Here is a 26699-nt window from a genome sequence, read left to right as displayed (position 1 = left end):
GCCGGGATCCGCGTCGTCAACCGCAAGGTGCTGGAGGTCGCGCCGTGCTCGGTCGCAGTGTTCGTCGACCGCAACGCCGGCTGCGTGGGGCTGTCCAGTTTCATCCCGGGGCCGCTGCAAAGACTACTCTTCCGCGGGCAGCGGTGGCGGGCGCTCGACGGGCGCTGCCCAGTTCCACGCGGCCGTGGCGGCGCTCTTCTTCGGCGGAGGCGACGACCGCGAGGCCATGTCCTACGTGGCGCGCATGGCGCGGCACCCGGGCGTGACGGTCGCCGTCGTGCGGTTCCTGCCGGCACGAGGCATCAAGGACGACCCGGCGGACCGGCGGGTGGACAACCGCGCCATCGAGGAGGTGAAGGCGCTCGCGGCGAGGAGCAGGAACATGAAGGTACAGGAGGAGCTCGTCGGCGACATGGAGAGGATCGTCGAGGTGCTGAGGGGCATCGACAAGGCCGGCTACGACCTCATCGTCGTCGGCATGAGGCACAGGTGGTACCCGGTGATGCCGGCCAACGGGCTGTCGGACTGGAGCGAGTGCCCCAAGCTCGGGGTCATCGGCGTTCTCCTCACGTCGTCCTCCGACTTCGACACGCCCTACTCGGTGCTCATCATGAAGCAGCAGGACCAGGCCGGCCTGAATGCCGCTGTGCCGGGAGCCCGGGAGCACAGGACCTGTGCTGCAGCGGCAGTGTCAGCGGCCCGCCACCGCGGACCATGTCCACCAGCGGATCTAGCGAGCATCGGCAGTAGGACCCGAATGAAAGCTGCTGTATGTTATCTTGACCTGTGCATCGTAGAATGTATTCAGGGATTGACCTATCTAGTTTCTAGGATCTAGTTCGAATGGATTTTCAGATTGTCCTTTGCAATCTAAATGTTGTGTACAGTTCTCAGGATTAGCAAAGACTGGTCATTCCAGTGAAGATTTTTACTGTACAGAACGACTGGTTTATCAGCATGAGCTGCACAGAGACAGAGCCATCAAATAGCATTTCCAACAGGGAAAAAATTAGCTTCCCCTGCATCAGTGCAATCTACTCTATAGTCCATATGGACCCAATTCATGGTCCACAAAAAGCCCCAAACATCGGTAATGCATGCTGGAAGGACATACAAGGATAATGTAGCCACGGAGAATCCAAATGCATTCCAGTATAAAGTTTGACAGTCAAAACCACTAAAAATGTTATATCAACAAATTGTTAGCTACACAACCGATGTTCTGACCCTGAAAATGCTATACAACCAATGTTCTGACCCTGAAATGAACTGATGTTCTGAAGATCTTCAGTTCTTCACCCTCCCCTCCCCTGGGCTGAAAGGGAGGCAAAGTTTTGAAATGCCACTGTGGCAGTGTTCCCTAACCTTTAGTGTAGCAAAAGTGCAAAACCATCATCCCTATTACAGTGAGAACCTACTCGCAAAGTTTTTGCTTGATTATCTAGACCTCAAACAGTACATTAAGTCGAGTAGTACTCACCAGTCACCAGTGGACCTTTCGCCGGTACTTCCTTTGCCGTACATTCTCACCAAGTAGCGAGGTGACATCATGCCAGCAAGCATCAATTCTTGACGATGTATCTCCTGCTGCTCATCATCAAAGTACAACACAGTGGAAAATGATAAGCAGTAATGATAATGGATGGGCAGCGTCAAATAGATAAATAACAACAGCGTCTCAAGAATCCAGATTATGCATGCTACGGCAAGTTGATCTTCAATTTGCAGAAGCAGACAGTGTAAATAGAAAAGCAACCAGATTTAGGACTGCAATTCCAAGAAGGCGACATCATTTATCAGGTAATTGCTTCTGCAGCTAGTCCCTGGACAACCTCAACAAGATGGTAATAAAAAATTGGAGATCTAGGATATTGTTTACTTATGCATTAGGGGAATATAACTTGATTTCCACAAATTCAGTGTTCTGATAATTCTAATATAAACTAACAATTGTGTCGCGTATGAGAACATCATTAAACAAAGCAAAGACGTAACACTAAGCTAGTTTTATGTAGCAGCATAAAACTTTAGCTGAATTTCTAGGACTTAATATTCTTGGTTTAGTTCTAAGTTATTTGAAGACATAAAGACTGAAATGACATGATTGAATAATGGACAGCTTTATTAATTCATTGAGCACTTGGTTACTCCTAACTGTAGTAGGGTAGAAAAGTTGCATACCATTGAACACCAAAACATAAATGGCAAGTTTTCTCCTGCTTGTTCTGAGAGAAGGAAATAACAATGTCAACTAACAGTCAGTTGTGCAGGATATTCATTATTTGTAACAGCACCAGATACTTGTCTAAAAAAACCAACTTACTGCAACCACAGTTGACAAAACCAAACATTTATGCGTAATGTATTCACAGTGAAGATTTTAATTCTCTTTCATACAAGCTAGCAATGATGAATTTGCAATCAAAAGGTATAATAGGCAATGAAGTTCCTCTTAACAGCCTCACCTGGTGACTTCATCACTTCTGCTGTTCGACGTAGCTAACTGTTGAAAATGTCGGAAGTAATAACACCATGCAGTGACCTGAGGGTTCTACTTCCATGGTTTGATGCCAATTTTGAGCTCCAGATACTCTGAGCGTCATAGAGTTGGATCATCCACAAAGTGGACTGGGAAAACTTAGAATTTCAAAACCTTGAGCACAAACTTATTGAATTAAATATTGAATTTCACACATAATACTTAATGGGGTTAAATTAAAATAGAGTTTGAAACAGAAATGGAACCCTAATATTGTTACAAAATAATAGCACTACTGATTGATACAGACACACCTACACACATATACAACATTTGTTGAACTCCACAACTTCCTCATGGAGGACAAAAGACAACGATGCACCGTTGCAAGTTGAGCCAACAGCATCATCATATGTGACTACAAGATATTAACCACGAATCCAAAACCCATGATAGCCTCTTCACAAATTCAAAAAAGCAGAAGCTGCAGCATAACAGGTTACCGACTAATTTATCACTTTGCTGCTCCTTCAAACAAGTGATGGATGCGGTCTACAACAACTTCTGGGGTGTATTTGATGTACAAATCACGCCCGGTTTCAGGAGAAGACTTCAACTTGGCAATTAAAGAGGCGTAAACTGGCATCACTGAATCCTCCACTGCAGCCCTGATGTCCACCCTTAGCTGGTCATCTGCTACCACCCATTCTGATTGTGCCGCAAAGATCTCATCAAAGTATGTGTTAAACATACGCAGTTTCTGTAGCATTGCCTTGGCTGGGAGTCCACCAATGCCTGGACTACCAGTCTGCAGCACAGTTGTAACCTTGCCCCATGTTGTCCGCTGATAATCCATGCTCCAGCGACGAACTCTAGTTGTCATCTGCTTGATCCACTCATCACCGAGTAAAACACCTAACTCACTGTCATTCACCTTCTGTATAATGTACTTGCCATTGTTCAACAAGAAGATAGAAGCAAGTGATGGATCACGGTAAACCTTAGACTTTGTATCCAAATTCTTATGAAGAACATCCATGATCCATGCGATGTGCACAGCAAGTGATGAGGTGGGGCGGTCAGGGTCAACGGCCACAGGTGCACCTCCATTAGCACCTAAGTCACCTTCCATCACCTCTTCCAATGTCTGCCGCGACCCACATGCAGCACGGAGATAGTTCATAACATACCGAGTGATAGGGTGTATGTGGCCACCAGGGGCAGCAACACGGGCAGGGTCACGGCGGATGAGATTTTCCAATTCCATAAATATACCTTTGATGGAGGACCCCAGTGTGTTGCACATCGCCGAGACTTCCGCACGGAGTGCTGCAGAGTAGGGGTCGGAGAACACAGGATCAAGGTCAGGGAGGATGTCACGCACAGCCTCGTACATGTCAACGACGCGGAAGAGGCGCTCCGGCGCGCGGCTTGAGGAACAGATAGCGTCGCCGAACGATATGAGCTGCAGCGCCTGGGTGCGCACGGCGGCGATGAAGGCAAGGTCGCCGAAAGGGGCGAGGCCGTCGAAAACGCGGTCACAGAGGCGGCGCTCGCTGGGAATCAGGATGCGGAACACCATGTTGAAGGCCGGGATCCAGCGGGCGATGTCGAACTCAAGCTCCTCCCATGGTGAGGCATGGACCTCCTCCGCGGTGCGGGGGCGGACGCCGAGGCGCGCGACGCTCTCGTCGACGAAGCTGCGGCGCGCCGCGGCGTATGCCTCGGCGCACTCGCGGCCGAAGCCAGCGTCCACCATCCTCTTGGCGATCTGGTGCACGTTGGCGATGGAGCCCGGCGAGAGAGCGTCGATGACGACGTCGTAGTCCGTGACCGGCTTGGCGATCGGGATCGGCTCGTCGCCGTAGCCGTCGCCGCCGCCGAAGTCGTCCTCGTCGTCGCTGCCGTCCGACCCGAACCCGCCCGGCGCGACGGGTGCCGCGTCGTCGGGGCGCTCTATGAGCGCCCGGAACTCGTCCTCCAGCCGCGCCATGCAGCGGCTGAGCAGCTCGTCCGCGCGGTCGAGCAGGGCGCGGTTGGTCCCCGCGGCATCCAGCTCCTGCACGGTGCCGATGAGGTCGTCGACCGCCTCCAGGAACGCGTCGGCGTCGCCCGAGTCCGCCCAGATCAGTCGGTCCATGGCCACGAACTGCGAGATCTGGCGGTCCAGCGTGCGCACGGTCCGCTCCATCGACGTCGGCCTCGCCCCCGCGGCCGACACCGCGGCGGCCGCCGCCACCGCGGGGGGAGGAGGCAGCGGCGGCGACGCGGGCATCGAGTGCTCCCCTCCGATTCCCCCCGCACCTCCGCCGCTGGACGCCGCGGCCGCCGCCGCGGCGCGCGCGGCGTAGAGCTTGTCGAGTGAGAAGCGGCCGTCGTAGTTGGAGAAGACCTTGAGGATGTCCTCCGTCATGGTGTCGCTGCTCCCCAGCGTCTGCACGATGTGCTGCACCGTGGCGAGCAGCTTCTCCTCGCCTTCCTCCGCCATCGGCTCCTGACTCGGTGGGGGCGCGAAAGAAGACGGCTACTCCCGCGGGAGGGACGGCATCACCCGGCGAGCTGGCTGGCTGGCTCCGATCTGGATGAGGGCTCCACGCGGCTTCGGGGCGGTGGTTGTGGGGGGAGAAGGGGGAGACGGGCGAGGAGGAGAGGTGGGAGGACTTCTCGCTCGGGGACGCGGTGGCGTCCAGCCGAGAGCGACCGCGCGTGGACCAGTGGCCGCTGGCTAGACTGGTCAGGCACGGGCAGCGCCGTAGCGGCCGCGCTCGTCGAGTAGCAAGCAGTGTCGGGCGGGCAGCGTAACTCGCGGCGGGCGTCGGATGCGCGCCGGTCACGGACGGCTCGGATGCACGGGGGCCTCGCCTGATGCTGGTGAAAACGGCGTGGCGTGACCTCGGGGGAAGCGAAAGGCAAAGGTCGTGTCGTGTCACGCGTGACAGCGTGGGGGACGCCGGGACGGGATGGCAGCGGCACAGCTGCTCGGCTGACAGGTGGGCTTTCGGACGGAAAAGGCGGAAAGGGGTGAGTGCACGGCGCGGGTCGCGGGAAATGGCGGCGTGTGGCGTGGCCCGGTGGGGGGGTGCCGAGGGCGAGAGGGGCGTGATTGGCGCGGAGCGCGGATAAACCGGACGCCCAGCGCCGTGCTGTGGCCTGCTGGGTTCGTGAAGTTGACCGGGTGCTCTGTGTTGACTGCCTGTGTTGTTGGCGCACTAGGGGTTTCCATGTCAGAGAGCACTGCCACTTGATCGTGAAATTTTAGTCCAGTTAAGAAGGCAGTCAAAACCGTGGCTGTTGGATTACCGTTTGGAACGTGGAATGGCCAACGCGGTTCCGCTGTCGCTCGACAACCGCAACTGCCCGAAAAGATGATTCGTTGGCTCCCAATTGACAAATCTCCGTCTCCTCTTTCAAAAAAACAAATCTCCATCCGCTTGACGCTTGTTACCAAGTTCACGTCTTTTGGCTGACCTTGTCACCAGGTTCGAGCTTGGAGCGTGTCAAAAAAAAAATCGAGCTTGGGGATGTGGAGTTTGACCGATGATCCCTGGAGATGGCATAGGACTATAGGAGACATTGGGGGCAGTACATGCTGAACACTGCAAGGTTGAATTGAGTTACAACATATACACCGTAATTGGATCTGCATACTGTCTCTTAGATAGTATATAAGCAGACTATGAATTGCCACATTATATTGATGTCGAGATGGAGGAGAGAAAAAGAGAGAAGAGAAGTGGGCTGCAAATTTACAATAAGGAACCTTTTGTTAATGTTGTACGTGGTATACATTAGTAGCTAACTATTATATAAGGAAGCTATTAGATCGACTATATTTGACATGGTATCGTAGATGTGACCTTGCTATCATGCATCCAGTGTTTCATACGATGTGTCCTTTTCGTATAGCTCCTTACCACGTTTCTTTTTGTCTTGCTCGATTTGTCTTTCCAGGGGCAACGCTTCTGCTTCTGTCTTCGGCAACGCTACACCATCTCCTTTTGGAGACCACCAGTCCACCAGTGAGCGTGCATTTCACCATCACCATAAGGCGGTAGTGGCGCAAGGTTGTTGTAGTCTCTAATGCTAGTTAGGAACGACCAATCGTGTCCTAAGTCATTATTCAACAAACTGACAACATAGTCAATGCTGAAAAATTCACGCAGATGCCACTTCGTGTCATTGTCAAGAACACATTAGGGCACCCCCGCTTCTTCCACATGTAGAGCCAAACTGCAGGAAGATGAACCAAGCTGTGAAATAATTCTTTGGTTGGTCAGCATCAATGCATCAACATGCTTTCACGAGTGGTGTTTTCCAGTATCAGCCTTGCAGTGGCATGTATCGACTATCGAAGCTTGAACCTTCTCTCACCTGGTTCAAGCATCAACTCAGTACACGCTATGGATAGTCTAAAGGAGAGGGGCACTCCACACACACACACAAAACAATGCTTTCATTTGATTACCATAATATACAGGCTAAGTGCACAAAGTACCTTTACTAACGTGGATGCCACCATTGCTTTCATATATACAAACAAATCTAGTATTCTAGTGCAATGTGATTTTTTTTTTATCGAAATGAACCTTACTCTCCGTGGCAGCCACATGTTTGACGTGACAACTGGCATGTGATGGCGAGGAACAAAAATAAAAAAAACACCTGTGTATCCATTTTTAAAGATGGGATCTTTCTTCCTGTTCATAAACTCTAACAACTTCTTCAATCCCAACATATAAGTCCTAAAAAATGACTTCGGAGTTCAGACTATGAGGCGGTACATGAAACATGGCAACTACAAGCTTCAGACTATATGGACTGGGCCAACAACTGGGCCGATTCTACAATTAGCCCAGCTGAAACACTATCCAACCCATATAGACCAGGTCCACGCGGCTCACGCACCAGCAGAAAGAGGTCGCGTTGATACCAAGAAACTCGGGTCCAAGGTCCAACTCTTCCACCGACCCAAGACAATAACATACAGCTTCGGAAAAGTATTCTCTCCCTGACATGTGTACCCGTGTTTCATCTTGGCCCACTGTCATTGATAAGGAAGATCATACCAAGCAAGCATATGGTGTGACAACCCAACCGCGGACGCAGGCAGCCAAACACCTTTTCCCCGAGGCAACAACACCGCAACAGCAGCAACGATTCCCCAATTCCCCTCCTGTGGCACGCGCTTCCCATCGGAATCCATCGCCATGGCCTCCGCACCGACGCCGCCGCCCCTCCTCCCGGTGACCAACCCCGCCCCCGGATCGTCCCCGGCCACAGCCGGCGGCTCCGACGCGCCGATCGCGCAGCCGGCCTTCCGGCTCTTCCTGAGCCGGCTCTCCGACTCGGCGCGGCGCTCGCTGTCCGACCGCCGGCCGTGGGGGGAGCTCCTCGACCGCTCGGCCTTCTCCAAGCCGGACTCCGTCTCCGACGCCACCTCCCGCCTGCGCCGCAACCTCGCCTACTTCCGCGTCAACTACGCCGCCGTGGTCGCCTTCGCGCTGGGGGCCTCCCTCCTGGCGCACCCCTTCTCGCTCCTCATCCTCCTGGGCCTCCTCGCGGCCTGGTGCTTCCTCTACCTCTTCCGCGCCTCCGACCAGCCCGTCGTCCTCTTCGGCCGCACCTTCTCCGACCGCGAGACGCTGCTGGGGCTCGTCGGCGCGTCCTTCGTCCTGCTCTTCTTCACCTCCGTCGCGTCGCTCATCATCTCCGGGCTGCTCGTCGGCGGGGCCCTCGTCGCGGCGCACGGCGCGTTCCGCGTTCCCGAGGACCTCTTCCTCGACGAGCCCAACGCGGCCGCAGGCAACAGCGCGGCCCAAGGGCTGCTGTCCTTCCTCGGTGCACCCGGATCTGGGGTTTGAGGAGGCGGACGCAAGATCTGGTAGGGTTCTTGTGCTCGACAAGTTCGTCTTAAGCTGGAAATTGTGTGGATCTAGTCTTGTAGCTGTAGCTTATTGCTTCCCCTATTCGTCCTTGTGTACCTCCAGATCTACTGGCTTAGTGTTGGTTTCGATCAATACACGGCTTTTGCAAAGACCTGCAAATCTATCCTGAGATTTACTTTATGGTTCGGTTTAGTGCTAAGTAATCTAGTAATGTGAGTTCATGACGTCGAATTATCAATACAGATGGTGTCTTCATTCCTATGCAGTGATGAACTGATAATACCTTAATGTGTTTCGCTTGTTCTGTTATTATTATTCATTATGCTATACTCGATTTGCTTGTGGAAATTCATGATGATCCATTTGTGCTGACTGCCGAGTGCCTGAGTAGCATGTGGTGAATCTTGAATTCTTTACCTGATATTTTTTTGTTATATGCTGTATGTCCTCTGTGAAAATCATGCTGGAGTTGCGAAGCTAGTTGTTTGATCATCTACTATTTGCTTGTGTCTGAAATAAGATTAGAATGGGCAATTGGCTCCATAGTATTTTTGTGATAATGTTTCAAACCAATCCTGGTGAATATCATTTTGAGAAATCCTGCTATCAGGACAAATAAATCCTGGTGAGAATATCATCTTGAGATGCCCTTTTGTTGCTTTATTAGACTTTGATGGAAGTAGAAAATTTTAAATAAAAACGAGATTGGACCAATTACCTGTTTCTGGATAAATATCCAGGAAATTTTTGGCAGATGGTTTTTGAAAGGTGGTAGCTGTATCCTTCACTAGGTTTGCCCTGTTTTTCAGGGCTCAGAGATGAGTGGTCATAGTTTGTTACCCTGTTTTTCTTTGATCAGTTGATCTTTTGCCCGTAGCAATTGAACAACAGTTTTTCTGGTTGATATAAACTAAGTTATCTTGGAGTAACAATGTTTCTGCTTAACCATCGCAGAGATTATTTATCATGCGCCAGCTTGAGTGATGCATCGTCATTACTCATTTAGTAGTGTCGTGTTTCTGTGTTTGTACTAAGTTCGCGTGTTGGCTCGAGTAGTGCATCATCATTACTCATTTAGGTGTGTGGTGTTTCTACTGAGTTTGGGTGACAAATCGTTTAATCACCCATATCAAGGTGTATTTTTCGTATTGAACTATGCGCAATATGTGTCTGACTAGTGACAGCTGACAGCTTGCATATATGATATATGGGCTGGCGAGTGGTGACGCTGTTATGTTGTACTATGCGCAATATATGCTCAAGTTTGCTTGCTGAAAAGTGAAAATCCTACCTCTGCTGCAAGAAATCTGGGTCAGATTGTTAGATGGTGATTTTTTTAAAAAATAATGTAATCTGGCACAGGTAACAGGTTGCATCAGCACTGTCTTGCCTGGCATTAGTCAATTCCTTTCCCTTGCGGACTGCAGAATGTGGCCTCTGGATTTTGACTCTTGAAACTATGCTTACTACCCGTTCCACGAGTCATTCCAATTTGACATTTCAATTTTCTTGAAGTGCTAAAGCATCTCAAATTTATATAATAAAGTACTAATATTTATGATAACAAATATTAAATAAGTACCATTAGTTTCTTCAGTATATCTATTCGGTGCCATGAACTTTTGTGATCCTTTCTATAATTTTATTCAAGAAAGTAAAAATGATTTATAATTATAATTAGGAACGGAAGGAACGGAGGGAGTACTTGTGGCCTAGATTGATCAGATTTCTTCGCGTCTAAAGTAGCCTGGCCTTAGCTGGGAAATGCCTGTGGATGAATTTTGGAGGTTGTATCTCATTTCTTGCCCTGTCTAATAGCAGCTGGGTTGTGTTGGATTTAGACTTACATGTGGTCCAATCTGAAAATTCTAAAGTATGCACAATCTTTAGTCCCATATTGCTAATTCAAGAAGAGGTTGCCTTGTTTAAATATGGAAGTCTCCTCTCTATGCAAAATAGGTGCAAATGAGAGAGAAGGAGACTGTTGCTACACGCACGCGCAGCTCACGTGCATTTCGCGTGAAAAATCGCGTGACTTATGGTTATTGTTTGTGCAATAAATTTTTTTTATGAAACTGCCGTTCTACACAGCAATAAGGTGTGTCAGTTTCAACAATTTGATGACAGCAATTTCTATCATTCAAATTGGCAGTTCTACTGCTTGATGAGGCTGTTTAATGGGAAAACGGATGCACTACGGAGGTCTATAACACCAGGATACGTCTTGGTTGAATGGACGCTGTTACACGCTCGCCTCCCCACTCGCTGTGCTGAATCTCTTGCTGCTGCGCCTCGTCGACCTTCGAATTCGGCGTGCACCGGGCTTGAAGGAAAACGGGATCTCCGAAACCACTGTCGCGAGACTCCTGCACGGGGTGGCAATTAGGTTTTTGGGCAGCATCTTCACGCGACCGCTTGGTGATTCTGCAACATCTACTTCAACACGTTCAACTACGTTCTATGCGGGATCATTGAGTAATTTTCTTGCGCAATCTTATTCTAGACAGAATGTTGCTTGCTTATTTGTATTATTTGCTTGCATCATTTTTTATCAATATGTTTTTTCTCCAAATAAAATCTGGAATGTTTTTTAGGCACGTATTTCCAATAGGTTGGAGCTCGAATCTAATTAGTGCATTGATGTTGACATTTGGACACCTGAGTTCGCCACGAATTTCAAATGTAGTTGGGAATTCAGGGGAAGTTATCAGCACTACTACCTGAATACTTGTGAAAAAGACGTCATATGCTTGCCATAGAGTGTCCAGTTTGGTTGACCTGAATATACTTGTGAAAAAAACGTCAAATTGCTCGAAACCTTTTCTTCTGTTGAACTACCGTTCTGTGATGCTGTATAAGTCGATGAAGTGTGAGTTCTGTGATGAACCGATGAACTGTGAGTTCGGTGATGAATCGATAAACTGTGACTTTTGTGCCTCTGTGGTACTCTGCGGTGGTTTGTGGAATGAGAACCTTTTTGTCTTCATTCTAACTTTCAAAGAAACAAGAAAGGAACTACGTTTCGTAACTCAAATCTGAACCGGAACAACGACTTCACATCCAAACTTGTCAATACCGTATCACACTGCAAACAGAGATAAGATCGATTTGCTGAACAGTTCGTTAGTACTCGAGGCCCCACCTCTTCAAAACGAGCTGTCCCCCCTGCTTACGCATACCCGCGGCGGGGACACGCGACACCCACCCCGCCTCGGCGCCTCCTCCCTCCTCCGCCCATCGACCGATCGATTCTTCGCGGCCTCTCCCCCCGAGTCAGATCCTACTCAATCCCCGGCCCAAACCCTACTCGGCCCTCGCGAAGCAGCCATGATGGCAGCCGAGCCCTCGCCGTTGTCGGCCGCGGCTGGCGACCTCGAAACCCTCGCCCTCGACTCCTCGTCGTCCGCCGCCTCGGCCTCCACCGACCCCCTCCTCCGCCCGCCTTCCTCCCAGACCGCCGCCGCCGCGAACCACGACGCCTTCGTCATCGACGACTTCCTCGACGAGGAGGACGACTTCTCCCCCGCCCCGGCGCCCAGCATCGCCCGCCATCCCGCGCCGCGCCCCGACGCGGCGCCCCCCGTGTTCGCCAGAATCACCGTGTCCGATCCGAAGAAGCACGCGGAGCCCAGCGGCGGGGGTGCCGCCGCCGGCGTGATCCCGGGCTCCGGGAGCTACTTCACCTACCTCATCACCACCCGCCTCGCGGGCGGCGGCGGCGGCGGGGAGGTCTGCGTGCGGCGGCGCTTCCGCGACGTGGTAGCCCTCGCGGACCGCCTCGCCGCGGCCCACCGGGGCCTGTTCGTCCCGGCCCGGCCCGACAAGAGCGTCCTCGAGGGACAGGTCATGCAGCGCCACGACTTCGTGAGCCAGCGGTGCGCCGCGCTCCAGCGCTACCTCTGCCGCCTCGCCGCGCACCCTGCCGTCGGACACAGCCCCGACCTCCGTACGTTCCTCACCGAGCCTGGTGCCATCCCCGCCTTCCAGGGCGAGGCGCCACGGTACTGGACTACCACGGTGAATGCTGCTGCTCCGCTAGTGCAGGCCAAAGCTGGGAGGGACTTATTTGGGATGTTCAAGGGTCTGAAGCAGACTGTGGTGAACGGGCTGGTCGCAACCAAGCCTCCACCTGTGGAGCAGGAGACAGACACAGAATTCCTGGCGCACAAGGCCAGGTTTGAGGATTTACAGCAGCAGCTCACCACAACATCACAGCAGGTATTTCAATCACATTATTATCATGTGGAACAATTTCAGAGTGTATTGGTGCCTAGGATGCCTTTCCGTTTGTAACACACCCACATGTTATGTGAAGCATACAAAACTGCTCCTGTAATCCACTAATTCTGTATTTTATGCAGGCTGAAACACTTGTCAAAGCCCAAGATGATCTTAGAGAAACTACAGGTCACTTGGGAATGACACTGATTAAGCTGGCAAAATTTGAAAGAGAGCAGGCCACATGTAATTCCCTAAGAAGAAGAGCCGGTGAAATCCATAATTTTGCAAATCATGTTTTGAAGATGAGCAGATCACAGATAAAATTAAACTCTGAAATTGTGAAACACCTGGTATGTTGATCTATTGTGGACTCCAAATTGTTTGAGTATCTTTTATTGGAATTTTTGACTTGATATAACTGGATATTGTTTATGGCTTTGCAGGGTAGCATCCATGAATACTTGGAGGCCATGATATCTGTCAATCATGCATTTACAGATCGCTCCAATGCTTTACATCACGTGCAAAGTTTGTCAGCAGATTTATTTTCTTTGCACACAAGGGCAGGAAGACTTGAATCTTCATCAGCAAGAGATATGGGGCATGAGTGGTCGACATATCAGAAGGTGGAGGGATTGAAAGAAACAATAAGATCAGCAGAAGCAGCCAAAAGTGACGCACTTAGAGAATATGAAAGCATTAAGGTAAGTTGCCTGGAAAAAATTGTAAAATAAAAATGTTGCATCGGGGAAAAAAAAAAGGAGCATGAGCTTATCCAGGAAAATAACCAAAAACCGCACCTAATGGTTTTTGGTTACGGAAAAAGAAGTGTGCACTTCTTAACTGTTAGTGTTGAAAGTTTGAGTTACGCTTTGCTCTTGACATTTTATTTCTCAAATTGTTTATAGGCATATGCTCAGCTAGTATTTTGATCAAATTAGCACATCTAGCAAAATCAGTACAATAAATTATGTTCTTATGATGGTTGCAGATGCATAGTTGTACACTCATCATATGTTTGAAGCCTATAAACTGTAAATAATGGTTGCGTATGGGTTCCCTGCTCGCCTTGTCTTTGATGGCTAACATCACTAGCAGAAATCTTCATTATAGTCATAGGATCTAGCTAGCATTCTGCAGCATACTAGGCATTGGTTTGATATATAAGTACCGACTTGAAATGCTGTTTCTGTACATCAATACTGAATGTGCACATGGAAATCAGAATTAAACACTTGCTGCTACAATGGCGGAAGATCTAGTTAAAATACTAAGGTCCATTTCATATGTTTTGTCCATTTTTGCTGTCTAGTGCACTCTCTTCATTGAAGAAAGCATAACTGCAGCAAAAAAAAGTATACAAAATAGGAATAAAAAAGTATACAAAATAGGAAATATTTATGTTTGTAGAACTACTTGTGCTAATTCAGCTTAAAATGCTATTGGTTGAGATCTTAGGTATAGATGCAAAACTGTCTTTTCAATGTTTTCTAAAATTAAAATGTCTACATTACATAAGGTTTCCCAGTTTCCTTTTTAATCTGGCTGTTTTAATTTATGAAAGCCCAGAACTAGAAGGGTGCCTCCCATCTTTTTGAGATGCTGATTTCCTGACAATGGAGTGGTACTTGAGCTATTTTTGGAGCTTGAGCATGTATTGAGGGTATTCAACTGATTTTGAGAACAGTAGGATATTTTGTCAAGTCAGATTAGTTGTTATAGCCAACTCTGACATTTCATATCTTGTGGAATTATACCACAAAAAAATTATAGTAAGGGATGCTAGATGCCACTATGGCCGTTACTGAAATTTTAAACCATATTGCCTTTTAACAATGCAGGAAAACAACAAGATTGAAATAAAAAGATTTGACAAGGAAAGACGCCGCGATTTCATTGAGATGCTGAAAGGTTTTGTTGTAAATCAGGTATGAGTATTACATTGCACAAAAAAGACCCTATGAATATTCTCCTGTACATTTGCTCACAAAAGGGAACAAGACATATAGCTACATGGTTTAGCTGCATAATCTTTTTTCTGTTCAATTGTCTGACCTTGTGAATATTCTCTTTGTACATTTGCTTACAAAAGGGAACGAGACATCTTACATGAGAGTATAGCTACATGGTTTAACTGTTCAATTGTTTTCTGCAGGTATCATATTCAGACAATTTTGCTAACATGTGGACGAAGGTAGCAGAGGAAACAGAAGTATATGCAAACAGGGGCAACTGATGTACAAGCCTGTATAGGGAGTATAGAGTAGTGGATTTTGATATATTTAATTTGCTCCGACGTCCAGCGACACAACCATTCTTGATTCCTCCCCAGTTTTGCCACCTTGGGTTGGTTGTAATGCCACATGAGTTACGTGCAGTCACGAGCTCATGATATTGGGTTGCGGCAGATAGCTTCTCGGCTCGGTGAGAACTGGCATGTATGAGAGCCACACGCACAATTTTTCTTGGTGATAACTGACAGGTCAATGAGCTCCGATTATCCTGTATTGGTACTGCTGTGTTCCTATCTTCCTATGCACTAATACTCGAGTATCTTGAAATTGTGCCATGGATGATACTCACTGTGGATATGACGAAACTCGAAGCCTCTTTTCACTTTTTCAGGTTTTAGTGTCTCACACGTTGCTGGATGCTGACAGGGCAGGCACGCGGAACCTGTGGCTGCCATCTTTTCTTATCCACACACATCCTTCACAATTTGCAATTGCATGGTACCACCAGTCAAGAATTAGCACTGTGTTGGTCCAGTCCAGTGGAAATCGATACCTTACGACGCTTCACGAGTCAAATAAAACCTTTGTGAATTTTGCTTCTTGTACTGCTTTGATTTGCCTGTGATTCGCGGTTCATCCTGCATCCTCTGAGAGACACCCTTGCGATCGGCAGGTCGGCACGCAGAGCTCCAGGCCTGCAGCAACTCCGCCGGCCGCGAGCAATGTTGTCCCGCGTGCCGGCTCAAAGCCCGGCCGCCTCCTTCAAACCGCGCCACTCCTCCCCCCGCTCCCGCCTCGGCCTCGGCGCCAGTTGCAAACCCCTCACGGCCACCACCACCGCCCCCTCCTCAACCCGACGCCGCGTGTCCACCTGCGCCGCCTCTCGCCGTGGTTTCCTCCTCCTCGCCCCCTCGCTCGCCGCGGCCTCCGCCGTCCTCCGCACTCTCCCCTCCGCCGCCGCCGAGTCCGATGACGCAGACACCCCGTCGTCCACGCCGGCGCCGCCCACCGACGAGCTCCCCTCCCCTTCCCCGGAGACCGAGGCGGAGGTGGAGGCTCAGCCTGAGCCCGAGGAGTTGCCCATGTCGAGGGTGTACGACGCGACGGTCCTCGGGGAACCGGAGGCGTTGGCGGGGGACGCGCGGGGGCGGGTGTGGGAGAAGCTGGCGGCCGCGAGGGTGGTGTACCTCGGCGAGGCCGAGCTCGAGCCCGACCCCGACGACCGCGCGCTCGAGCTCGAGGTCGTCAGGGGCCTCTCGGGCCGCTGCGCCGACGCCGGCAGGGGCCTGGCGCTCGCGCTCGAGGCGTTCCCATGCGATCTACAGCAGCAGCTCGACCAGTTCATGGACGGCAGGTTCGGCGCTGTTCTCCCTCTGTATTTTACTTTGTAGCTTTAGTTGTTCTCATGCTGGTGAAACTGGGGGAAGTTTAGCTCTGCTGTTGTTGCTTTGGTTCGTAAACACCACGCCGCTCGTCTGCAAAAAAAAAAAATGTTGTGGTTGGACAGTACATTGGTGTTTTGAAGAAGAATTGTGATATCTATTTCCCAGCGTCATTTGTGGACGCCTCAGATAGTTGAGTTATCGACTCTCAGTTATAATGTGTTAGCTTATCTGCGATTAACAAGGAACGCGAGTATTTCTAAAAGTATTTAGATGATGGTATCGTCAATTAAGAATGCAAGGATCATGACTATCAGCTTAAGCAACAACAGAGTACGCTCTGTGTACTTTATAACCTTGCAGTAATCTGACAGAATCGGTGATACTCCCATGCCGAGTCATAGCAGACAGAGTTTTTCCTGTCTCCTGATCCAATTCATTATGAAGTTATATACGATGATTACCGTTTAGCTGGATTACTCTTTGCGCATAGGTTGTTTTTGCTAACAATATATCTTTTGATGATTAAACTTTGTACTATCCATTTAATAAAGCCAAGAAGTTAGGTATCTTTCTTAGTTGACCGACTAACTATACTGTAACTAGGCTGGGGGTGCCAATTCAGGCCGGTAACCTATATCTTCCCAAAGGGTTTTATTTTCTGGATCACAATGCAAAATCATTTTACCAGTCCCTAATAGCTCCTCCTGGCATTACTGCCCAAGTGCCCATCAATTTGTTATCCAATGCCACTAGGCAAACCAGCTACCACTGCCCATAAGGATTTGAAAGTTGCAACCCTTAGTGTAACAAAAGCATAACTTTTATGTTTGCTGCTCATTAATAGTGTGGCATTTTCATCATAAAAAAGGATGGCATTCTTTGCAGATCAAGTTAGTTGAAGCCTGACATTAATTTGATGTTGGTGAACAGTTATAGTCTATAAGGGAAAATGTATTTTAAGTAAGAACCAGATTCCCTTTCAACAAATGTTGACAAGCTTGTGGTTTATTTAGGATTGATGGCAGAATCTTAAAGCTGTACACATCGCACTGGCCGCAGGAGCTCTGGCAGCAGTACGAACCTCTTCTGAATTACTGTCGTGATACTGGAATTAAGCTTATTGCTTGTGGAACGCCATTGGAGGTGATTGCTAGCTTTTTACAATCGATAAGTTAGTATGCGGATAATGTGGACACCCTTTTTTATCACTACCATATAGCACCAGTGATTCAAGTCTTCAAATGCGTGATTCCTGGTAAAGTATTCCATTATATCTTGAAAGATGACGCTAGATATTTTGTTATACACTGTCATTCAACATAACATATTAACATGATACTGTCTCTCTGCAATGTTTTACTCAGTTGCTTATCAGGCATGGCATTAGCATGGTTTAGTGTTATTTTGCAAACTTACGATACAGTTTGCTGCTGTAGTGTTATGACTCATGATGTGTATTCTGCTGAAATTTGCATGTTACTCTTCTGTACTTTGTTTTATGCAATTATGAGCTTCAAGTTCCAACTTCCATCAGTCAACTTGATAGAATATAACGGTTCTGAGCAGGTGAAAAAAACTGTCCAAGCAGATGGGATTAGAGCTCTCACAAAAGCCGAAAGAGAAGCATATGCCCCTCCAGCGGGCTCAGGCTTCATCTCTGGTTTCATGTTTAGCTCGGGCCGGTCATTGATAGACAAGATCTCATCAATGGACGACTCTCTGTTTGGCACTACCTCATATCTATTAGAACAGGCAAGAGCAGTTGATGATTATACCATTTCCCAGATTATTACGAAAGAACTTAATGATGGAGATCTTTCACGGTTGCTAATTGTTGTCACGGGTGCAAGCCATGTTATGTACGGACCACGAGGAAGTGGTGTTCCTGGTAGAATATCTAAAAAGGTGCCAAAGAAAGACCAAGTTGTGGTACTGCTTGATCCTGAAAGTCAGGTTATAAGGAGGGAAGGTGAACTCCCTATTGCTGATTTCTTATGGTATTCAGCAGCTAAACCGTGCACTAGAAATTGCTTTGACCGTGCTGAAATTGCTCGAGTTATGAATGCTGCTGGTAGGAGGACCAAAGCTTTACCTCAGGTCTGCTGCTTGATCTTTACTGTCCATGATTTTGGCAGAAAAGCGATAGGTTGCATAGAGTATTTTTCTGTGATTCTTTTAGGTCTTTTATTGGTCAGTTGTATCCAGGATTAGGTCATTAAACTCATCTGGAGATCCAGTAGGAGGCAGGCCCTGAATATGATTTGAGTCCATGCCATGAGAAAGAGTAGCTAATAAAATGTAGCTTATTAGTAATACAGTAAAATCTTTGTCCTGTGAGTACAAATATTTATTTATTCAATGTAATAAGATGTTTCTTTGGTTGGTAAATGTTTTTGTACTTGCTAGCAGCATATATTCTTTGATCTTGGCTAATTGAACTCTTGCATTGAACATTACAGGATCTTCAGAAAGGAATAGATCTTGGTGTAGTTTCTCCTGAGATATTGCAGAACTTTTTTGACCTTGAGAAATACCCTCTTATGGCAGAACTGATTCATCGATTTCAAGTAAGACTATTCTTCCATGTTCACTTCGCTCCTCAGTCCTTCCATCTCCTATCAGTTTGATTAGTTGATGTTTCTGAACACACCTCCTTAATGCATACACTTCTCTTGATCCATAAACAGAATAATTATCGGAAGCTAGTGATGTCTAAATCATGGTTTAGGCTGAATTTTGTTTTTAAAAATCTCTACAGGGTTTCCGAGAAAGATTGCTGGCAGACCCTAAATTCCTTCAAAGATTAGCTATTGAAGAGGCTATATCAATAACAACCACTCTACTAGCGCAGTATGAAAGGCGGAAAGAAAGATTTTTTGAAGAAATTGACTATGTCCTCACAGATACTATTAGAGGGTCTGTTGTTGATTTCTTTACAGTGTGGCTTCCTGCTCCTACTATTTCAGTCCTTCAATTTGCTGATGATGGTTCTGGTCGGAGTTTGGAGTTTGTCAGAGGCCTTTTAGGATCATTGCCAGATAATGCATTCCAAAAGAATATCTTGGGTCAGGATTGGAGTATCAAGCAAAGAATTGCAGCAGTATTGGTTGGTGGTTTGAAACTTGCCAGTGTTGGTTTCATTTCTAGTGTTGGGGCTGGAGTTTCCTCAGATCTTGTTTATGCTGCTCGAGGAATAGTAAAACCTTCAGAAAAAGTGGAAGCAGGAAGGAAGAGATCTCCTATTTGGAAATCGGCAGCTGTTTATAGTTGCTTTCTTGGAACATCAGCAAATTTGCGGTATCAGGTAGTTTATGGAAATAACCTACTTACTTTTGATTTGATGACCTAGGTCCCATTTTTTATTTATACATTTTGGCTAATCTCTTTCTATCTGAATGCCATTAGCATTGTACTGGTTTTTCTTAAGATTTGCAATGATTTTGGGTACATCATACGAGTAATTTTACCACTTAACACCTTCAAAATTATTCCTTAGAAGCATGAAATGTTCTATATTTTCAAACAAGACCCAAGTTCATGAGATCCCATCCCCTTTTGGTTCAATCATGCAATCTCTGCCCCCTCATTTTCCTTTTAACCAAATGGTACAGCACAAAATTGTGCTGTTGAGGGCTTGAGGCCATGGTTCAAGGCCTTCTCTTCCATATTCTCAGTTCAACTATCGCATATATCTCGGAACAGATCAAAGGCCATGCCTTGAAAATTTGATCTGTTTCCAGATCATGGAAGTAACTTTTGCAATGCAGTTTGCCAGTGAACAAATTATTTTGGGAAACTATTTACTCTTTTCCTTTACTACATTTAGCTCAAAACTTATGTATTGCAATAGTTTTGTTTTAGCACAGTTTATATGAATTTCATTATTAATTGTGTTGTAGATTATTGCTGGTCTAGTGGAGTATCGGCTAGGAGAGAGCCTGGTGACATACTACAATCAACCACTTATCGCCGGTTTGTTGTCCTTCGTTGCGAGGACATTGAACTCATACTGGGGAACACAGGTTGGAAAAACTTTCCTATCTCTTTTGTTCTCTGAGCATATTTCAGTAGTTCTTTGAAGCTTTTTATAAGAAGCAATCATAATTTTTATAATACGAGAAAGTGGGTAAGATTATTGGATTTTCTGACCCATATTCTGGTTCACGTACTTTCTTCTGTTTGGATTGCTTATCATTTTAGCTTGATGCACTTAGAACATGTAGATGATCCTCTAATTTTATTCTTAATTCCCGTTAACTGTATGCTCATATTTCTAACACTTACCACTAAGAAATTAAGAGCTGCTATTGGTGGAAAATGAAACAAAATGACAAAATATTTGGCTATTTGCAAAAGAAAACCAACTTCCTAAACCCTTGGCTACTTTGGACTTAAGGTAGACCTGCTAGCTCAATTCTCATTGGACTCTGTAACATTTTCTGATATTGTACGAGGCAATTGTCATCTGCTCATTATAACCAAGTTTCCACCCTTGAAGGAATTTTCCTCTTTTAGTTTATGCATTATGCCATTATCGTACTTCTTTAATATGCATAATGCTTCTATGCAACCTTAGGAGGAAATCCGCATAATTTTTAAGCAAGCTGAGAGCCTGATACTTTACACGAGATAGTAATTCTACCACATAACAGTGTTTTTTTCCATTCTACTCACTGCATATTCTTTTTGCTGCAGCAATGGGTTGATCTTGCACGGTACACTGGGCTACAGAAGAGTGAGGAAAAGCCTCCTGGTGAGGCCAGCACGCCACCTGAATCGTGGCTACAGAAGAGTGAGGAAAAGCCTCCTTCTGGTGAGGCCAGCACGCCACCTGAATTGGGGCTACAGAAGAGTGAGGAAAAGCCTCCTTCTAGTGAGGCCAGCACGCCACCTGAATTGGCAGACTTGGATGGTTGTACGATTGAAGGACATAATTTGGATGACAGTAGTAATAACACCAATGAATCAAGGGGTCCGAGCTAGTGATTTGGTTACTTTGCGGTGGCTGAAGATCACATAGCCTATACTTTCATAAACAGTGAAAGAGGCGGCCTTCTACGAGATTGAGCCTCACTCCTGGGATCACAAGGAGTGGAAATTTGAGGAAATATTAGCCACAATCATTTGTTCATTTTCCTTTTCAGTGCCCCCACCAGAGTGCAGACACTGTTTCTTGTTTCTATTTATAGAGTAAGTATTGTTTGTACTCTGTCCATCTGTAAGAACTCTTGCAGTCCCTAGAGGATTTGCTCATTTGCAGCAACAAGGGCTGTAGCCTGTAGCATAGCATGTTGTTAATTCTGGTTTAGGTTGAATATTAGTGATGCTAGTGACTAGTGAGTCCTCTAAAAGAAGTTTGGCAGGTCCGGCTGTTGCAAACGTTTCTTTAGGCCTTCTGTAGAGCCAGATGTTTCAGAGTGTGCGCAAGTTCTCTTCGTTATCTTTTGGAGAAATATGGTAGGTAAGCTGGTTTCTTTCTCGAAGAACTTTTTTTTCCTTCGTATTTTATTGTGTCACTGGCCAGCTATGGGCTCTGGCATGTTCGTCCAGTGCAACCTGTGCTTCGTGCATGGGGAAGTGGTTGTCTTTAGATTCTGATGGCTAGCCATGTGTCCCTGGATACTTCTGTACGTGGCATCTCTTCCTGGAGCTCTCTCTGTGTGTATATATATACGTGCAGCAATCTCTTTTCGCCAAAACAAGAAGACTTGGAGAAGTGAAGTTGGAAAGTTCTATACTGAGGTTTTAGAATGGCGAGTGCACAGGCGATGGGGCAAGGAGAGCAGGATCACTTCGTTCTGAAGAGCGGGCACACCATCCCGGCTGTTGGGCTAGGCACTTGGAGAGCCGGCTCAGATAGCGCTCACTCTGTTAAGACAGCCATCACCGAGGTATAGCCCTGCATGTCAACTTTCTTTATGACTTCCATATTCAGGAAAAGTAAAGCACGTGGATTCTAGTCGGCTGGAAACAGTGTAGCATATTAGCCCGCGGTCAAATTAAACATGATGAGCCGTAGATTTGTGGAATTCCAATTATTAGTTGCACGATTCGTGCTAATTATCGCTAAATCTATCTAAATCTTCTGTATTTGTGCATAGAATTACATCCTTTTTGCTCTGTGGCTGAGAATCAAGTAAACAAGGAAGCCTTTTCTTCCAGTCTTGGTTTGTGCTAGATACCAAGTAGTGATAATTTGATGAGACTTTGTCAGAAGCTCATGGCTGAAATTGAAACCTGAACTTATAAATGATATACCAGTATGAATCTATTTGTTTTAATGAAGGTGTACAGCTTAAAAGCCGTCCCTGTTGTAGGCTTGTAGTGCTAGCTTGTATCTGAAGAATTTTGCCATGCTCTGTTTGATTTATAACCTGAATTCTGCAGAGCCTGCTTCTAATTGAATTGAGTTCTGAATGTCTGGTTACCCTTGCAGGCTGGATATAGGCATGTAGACACAGCTGCTCAGTACGGAGTAGAAAAGGAGGTACACATCAAATTAAAATTGTGTTTCTGTATTAGCCTTGCTATTAGTAGGTGATAAGGATATCGTAAAATATCTTCTGCCAATCAGGTCGGTAAAGGACTTAAAGCTGCAATGGAAGCTGGGATCAACAGGAAAGATTTGTTTGTAACATCGAAACTATGGTAATCATATGTACAATTTACATATTGTCCTCTGAATAACTAAATGTCAGCAACTGATAGTATATTCTGATATTTTAAATGTGATCAATATTTGACGGCTTCAGGTGCACAGACTTGGCTCCTAACAAGGTTCGGCCAGCGCTACAGAACACGCTCAAGGATTTGCAGTTGGATTATCTTGATCTCTACCTTGTAAGAAACCTAAAGCAGTGACTTTCTATTGTTTCAACTTTCTTACTGTTAGCTGAAATTTGTACGCTAAGGGACAATTAAGTTCTCATGGCTTCCCTGTTCTCTTACGGTTACTTTATATACTGGTTAAACTTAGCACTAGCCTGCTTACCCTGTTATCTATGTAGTGATTTGAAATTAAGCTCGTCTGGGTACCGAAATGTGATAAGTTCCTTCCGATAGAATAATTCTACTTGCACTAACAAATGAACACAGATCCATTGGCCATTCCGACTAAAAGATGGAGCGCATATGCCTCCAGAAGCTGGGGAAGTGCTTGAGTTCGACTTGGAAGGAGTGTGGAGGGAAATGGAAAGCCTTGTGAAAGATGGACTAGTTAAAGACATAGGTGTTTGCAATTACACAGTTACCAAGCTCAACCGTCTGATGCGTTCAGCAACTATTCCGCCAGCAGTATGCCAGGTTGTGAACTAATCAGAATTGATCCACAGCAACATACTGAAGTGACCAAATTGAACTCGAATTGACTCTTCGTTGGCTTTGTTGTATTCAGATGGAAATGCACCCTGGTTGGAAGAACGACAAGATTTTCGAGGCCTGCAAGAAGCATGGGATTCATGTTACTGTAAGATATTTTCTCCTTAAAAATCAGATATGGAAAAGTGATCTCACTATTTCACCAATGCTTTCAATCTTAGCATATTTTGATTTTCAGAACAAAAATACTTACGATTCTGTATATGTTTGCTACCTTGCACTCTGCAGGCTTACTCTCCACTGGGTTCTTCAGAGAAGAACCTAGCACATGACCCTGCTGTCGAAAAGGTTCTTTTGCTAATATGATGAACAACAAGCATATATGATTTCAGTTAAACTCACGCTCTTCAGTTACGTGCAGTTCTCACTCTAAACATTTACGATTTTAACCGCAGGTAGCCAACAAATTGAACAAGACCCCAGGTCAGGTGCTCATCAAGTGGGCCCTCCAAAGGGGAACAAGTGTTATTCCCAAATCAACCAAAGACGAAAGGATCAAGGAGAACATTCAGGTGTTTGGATGGGAGATCCCTGAGGAGGACTTCAAGGTCTTGTGCAGCATCAAAGATGAGGTGAGGGCCGCCATAACTTTTGGATTTAATAAGCATAATAACTTAGTGCTATATCAGTATGTCTCGTATATTACAAGCTAAGAGAAGATGGTCGTTGTCTCATTGAAACTACTGTGGTAAATCTGCTACTTGACTTGGACGATATGGTAGACTCCTCGGCATCAGCTGAGCTTTGGCCTTGTAATGCCACTTGAGCACTGGACGAATAGGTTCCCAAAAAAGTCTGCAGGCTAGCGAGATACTGGGATAATGCCATTTTTCACCCAAAAAATAATCAGAGTTTCAGATGGGAGGCACAGAGAATCATTGGATCTGTTTACTGCAGCAGATTGCAATTGCATAGTACACTAAAATAAAGTGAAAACTGTTTTTTTAGCAATAGTTAATCGTTTTCGCCTGATCTAACGTGTGCGGACCCCTACTGCAGAAGCGAGTCCTGACCGGGGAGGAGCTCTTCGTGAACAAGACCCACGGGCCGTACAAGAGCGCATCTGAGCTCTGGGACCACGAGGACTGAGCTGAGCTGCCGTGCCGCCGGATCCGATTCCGGAACCGAAAATAAAGGACGTTGCATGCTTTTGTCAAAACCGGCTTCTGATGAGATGGAAAGAGTGTGTGCAAAAGCAAAACCCGTCATGCACTGTACCTAAACTGAATAAAGATGGCACCAGTGGTTCGCCTTCGCCTTTCGTACGTGCTTCCTCTGCTCGCATTATTTGCCTCACCAGCGACGAACACATCGCAGCATCCTCCTGCTGTTGGTGTGTCACTACGACGTGGGATCCAACACATGATCTCAAGCAGAATTTCGATCTGCAGGATGCGAACCAACTCGATCCAGTTTTCTGTTTTCTCTAGGATCGAAATGTGCGTGCTGTCCCGAGCTCACGCTTACCAACCACCGTATGGACCACCGATAAAACGTTTTGTCTAAGCCATATCTTAAGGTCCAGTTGGTACCAGCACCACCATTATCATCTGGGGAAATGGCAGTGCGTGGCCGGAACGATAGGGAGATTCCGGCGGCACGAACTGTACGGTACGGCGCCCCTGAAGGACGGGACCGTATGCACGGCCGTTTTCTACGCGAGTCCAAGTACGGCGCGAAATTTTGTATGGGCGGCGCTCACATGGGGCCTCCAGTGGGGCCCGGGAGCCAGTGGCACTGCGCTTGACTTGGCAGGGTTTTTTTTTTCAGTCAGAAGGGCCTGACATGCCAGGTAGCCAGCCCGGGCAGTCCGGCACGGCCCAGGTTGGCCGGGCCGTGTGGGCCCAGGAAGGGGTTCAGACGAGCGCGTGGGTACAATAGAATAATGCGAAGCTTGGCCGGCCCAAATGTTGGCGCAGTAGATTGGATCTGGTGAGCGGGCGAGCGGAGCGCATGCCGAGGTGGCCGGTGGCGCCGTGCCGCCGTGGTCGGCAGTGAGATGCTCCGACTCCGAGCCCAGGAAGCTTCGCGGAACATTCCCGTCGCTCGCTCCTTCCTTTCCGTGAGTCCTGAGTTCTGTCGCATGGCCGCACGGGAGAGCCGCTGAATCGATCTCGCGGTTTCACCAGCCGCCTATACGAGAGGAGGAATCGCATACGAGTTAGTCGTCTTATTGCATCCATCAAGTGAGATTGAAGATGGAACAATTCTTTCTTTTCCGTGCAACAATTTTTCTTTCCAACCAGAGCATTTTGCTCTAGTACCTTCTTTTTTTTTTTGCGAAAGCTCTCGTGCCTTCTTTTAAATTGAATCTTCCCTCTTATCCATGGTAGAATAATTTTTTTTGATATTCTAACTGGGAGTAAATGTTCTTTTTTGCTAGGAGTATAAAATGTTCTTGAGATATTCCAACCAAGTGGTCCTTGTCGGGTATTTTCTTCTTTACCTTTGTTTTCTTTTGACAAGGATAGGAAAAACCTCTTTCACAATGTTTTTTTTTGGCTAAACCTTTTGAAAATATGATGTGAATTTGAATTTGAACTTTGCCTAGAAAGTATTTAGGGTTGAAATCCAAACATAAAACTTTAAAACCGGGACATTGAACAATTAATTGGAGTTTTTGTAATTTTTTAGGAATAACATCCAAAAAATAGATATGGAGCTTCTAATCCTAACAAAATTAAGCCATCCAGTTTTTAAATAAGTGAGCGCGGGCACACGTACAACCATTGAGTAAAACTCGGATAATCACTTGCTTCCTCCGTGCTGGAGATGGTTCTGGTTTAAATGCATAGTTGCGCATGAGTTGTACTTAAGTGGGTGCACACAAAACATTTTTCCTAAATAAAAACCTTCAAGCTGAAAGCCTTCAAAAGTTTGCATCAAATGGTCATCGCTACATGATCTTCTACAAATACAGTGCCGCTGACACAGGTTCCAACTGCATCTGAACGTGACATCGAATGTTTAGATACTAATTAGGAGTATTAAACGTAGACTATTTACAAAACCCATTACATAAGTGGAGGCTAAACGGCGAGACGAATCTATTAAGCCTAATTAGTCCATGATTTGACAATGTTCGATTCCGTCGGCCGCGGGCTTCTGTTGATGCGGC

The 26699-nt window shown here is 46.8% G+C and overlaps 4 protein-coding genes across 4 annotated transcripts; 3 read left to right on the top strand and 1 right to left on the bottom strand.

Annotated features, from left to right (window-relative positions):
* Nucleotides 1–2654: 2654 nt before the first annotated feature.
* On the bottom strand, nucleotides 2655–5208 carry LOC101785346 (exocyst complex component EXO70B1). The gene has a single exon (XM_004961712.4). It carries the CDS (start codon nucleotides 4965–4967, stop codon nucleotides 2994–2996), a length of 1974 nt encoding a protein of 657 aa, XP_004961769.1. The 5' UTR covers nucleotides 4968–5208; the 3' UTR covers nucleotides 2655–2993.
* A 2379-nt stretch (nucleotides 5209–7587) lies between these two features.
* LOC101784950 (PRA1 family protein B2) lies at nucleotides 7588–8679 on the top strand. The gene has a single exon (XM_004961711.3). It carries the CDS (start codon nucleotides 7687–7689, stop codon nucleotides 8338–8340), a length of 654 nt encoding a protein of 217 aa, XP_004961768.1. The 5' UTR covers nucleotides 7588–7686; the 3' UTR covers nucleotides 8341–8679.
* A 2868-nt stretch (nucleotides 8680–11547) lies between these two features.
* On the top strand, nucleotides 11548–21490 carry LOC101783608 (protein RETICULATA-RELATED 5, chloroplastic). The gene is made up of 12 exons (XM_012844811.2): nucleotides 11548–12582; nucleotides 12726–12935; nucleotides 13029–13289; nucleotides 14427–14513; nucleotides 14741–14797; nucleotides 15944–16173; nucleotides 17218–17347; nucleotides 17771–18301; nucleotides 18664–18771; nucleotides 18963–19508; nucleotides 20104–20226; nucleotides 20900–21490. Exons 1-12 carry the CDS (start codon nucleotides 11692–11694, stop codon nucleotides 21185–21187), a joined length of 3462 nt encoding a protein of 1153 aa, XP_012700265.1. The 5' UTR covers nucleotides 11548–11691; the 3' UTR covers nucleotides 21188–21490.
* Nucleotides 21491–21803: 313 nt separating this feature from the next.
* On the top strand, nucleotides 21804–24846 carry LOC101784005 (aldose reductase). The gene is made up of 9 exons (XM_004961709.3): nucleotides 21804–22095; nucleotides 22641–22691; nucleotides 22779–22852; nucleotides 22957–23044; nucleotides 23300–23506; nucleotides 23598–23669; nucleotides 23810–23869; nucleotides 23977–24153; nucleotides 24581–24846. The coding sequence occupies exons 1-9, from the start codon at nucleotides 21955–21957 to the stop codon at nucleotides 24668–24670; spliced, it is 960 nt and encodes a 319-aa protein (XP_004961766.1). The 5' UTR covers nucleotides 21804–21954; the 3' UTR covers nucleotides 24671–24846.
* Nucleotides 24847–26699: the final 1853 nt, after the last annotated feature.

The sequence above is a fragment of the Setaria italica genome, chromosome III, assembly GCF_000263155.2.
Source record: "Setaria italica strain Yugu1 chromosome III, Setaria_italica_v2.0, whole genome shotgun sequence".
NCBI classification, from domain to species: domain Eukaryota; kingdom Viridiplantae; phylum Streptophyta; class Magnoliopsida; order Poales; family Poaceae; genus Setaria; species Setaria italica.
This window is presented reverse-complemented; position numbering and strand designations above follow the sequence as displayed.

Excerpts from the sequence above, each read along its gene's own strand:
- LOC101784005 (XM_004961709.3), top strand. The coding sequence starts at position 21,955 with ATGGCGAGTGCACAGGCGATGGGGCAAGGAGAGCAGGATCACTTCGTT. Across the intron at positions 22,853-22,956 it reads TTTGTAACATCGAAACTATG|GTGCACAGACTTGGCTCCTA; the intron begins GTAATCATATGT and ends TGACGGCTTCAG. Across the intron at positions 24,154-24,580 it reads TGTGCAGCATCAAAGATGAG|AAGCGAGTCCTGACCGGGGA; the intron begins GTGAGGGCCGCC and ends CCCCTACTGCAG.
- LOC101783608 (XM_012844811.2), top strand. The coding sequence starts at position 11,692 with ATGATGGCAGCCGAGCCCTCGCCGTTGTCGGCCGCGGCTGGCGACCTC. Across the intron at positions 17,348-17,770 it reads CTTGTGGAACGCCATTGGAG|GTGAAAAAAACTGTCCAAGC; the intron begins GTGATTGCTAGC and ends GGTTCTGAGCAG. Across the intron at positions 20,227-20,899 it reads ACTCATACTGGGGAACACAG|CAATGGGTTGATCTTGCACG; the intron begins GTTGGAAAAACT and ends TTTTTGCTGCAG.
- LOC101785346 (XM_004961712.4), bottom strand. The coding sequence starts at position 4,967 with ATGGCGGAGGAAGGCGAGGAGAAGCTGCTCGCCACGGTGCAGCACATC.
- LOC101784950 (XM_004961711.3), top strand. The coding sequence starts at position 7,687 with ATGGCCTCCGCACCGACGCCGCCGCCCCTCCTCCCGGTGACCAACCCC.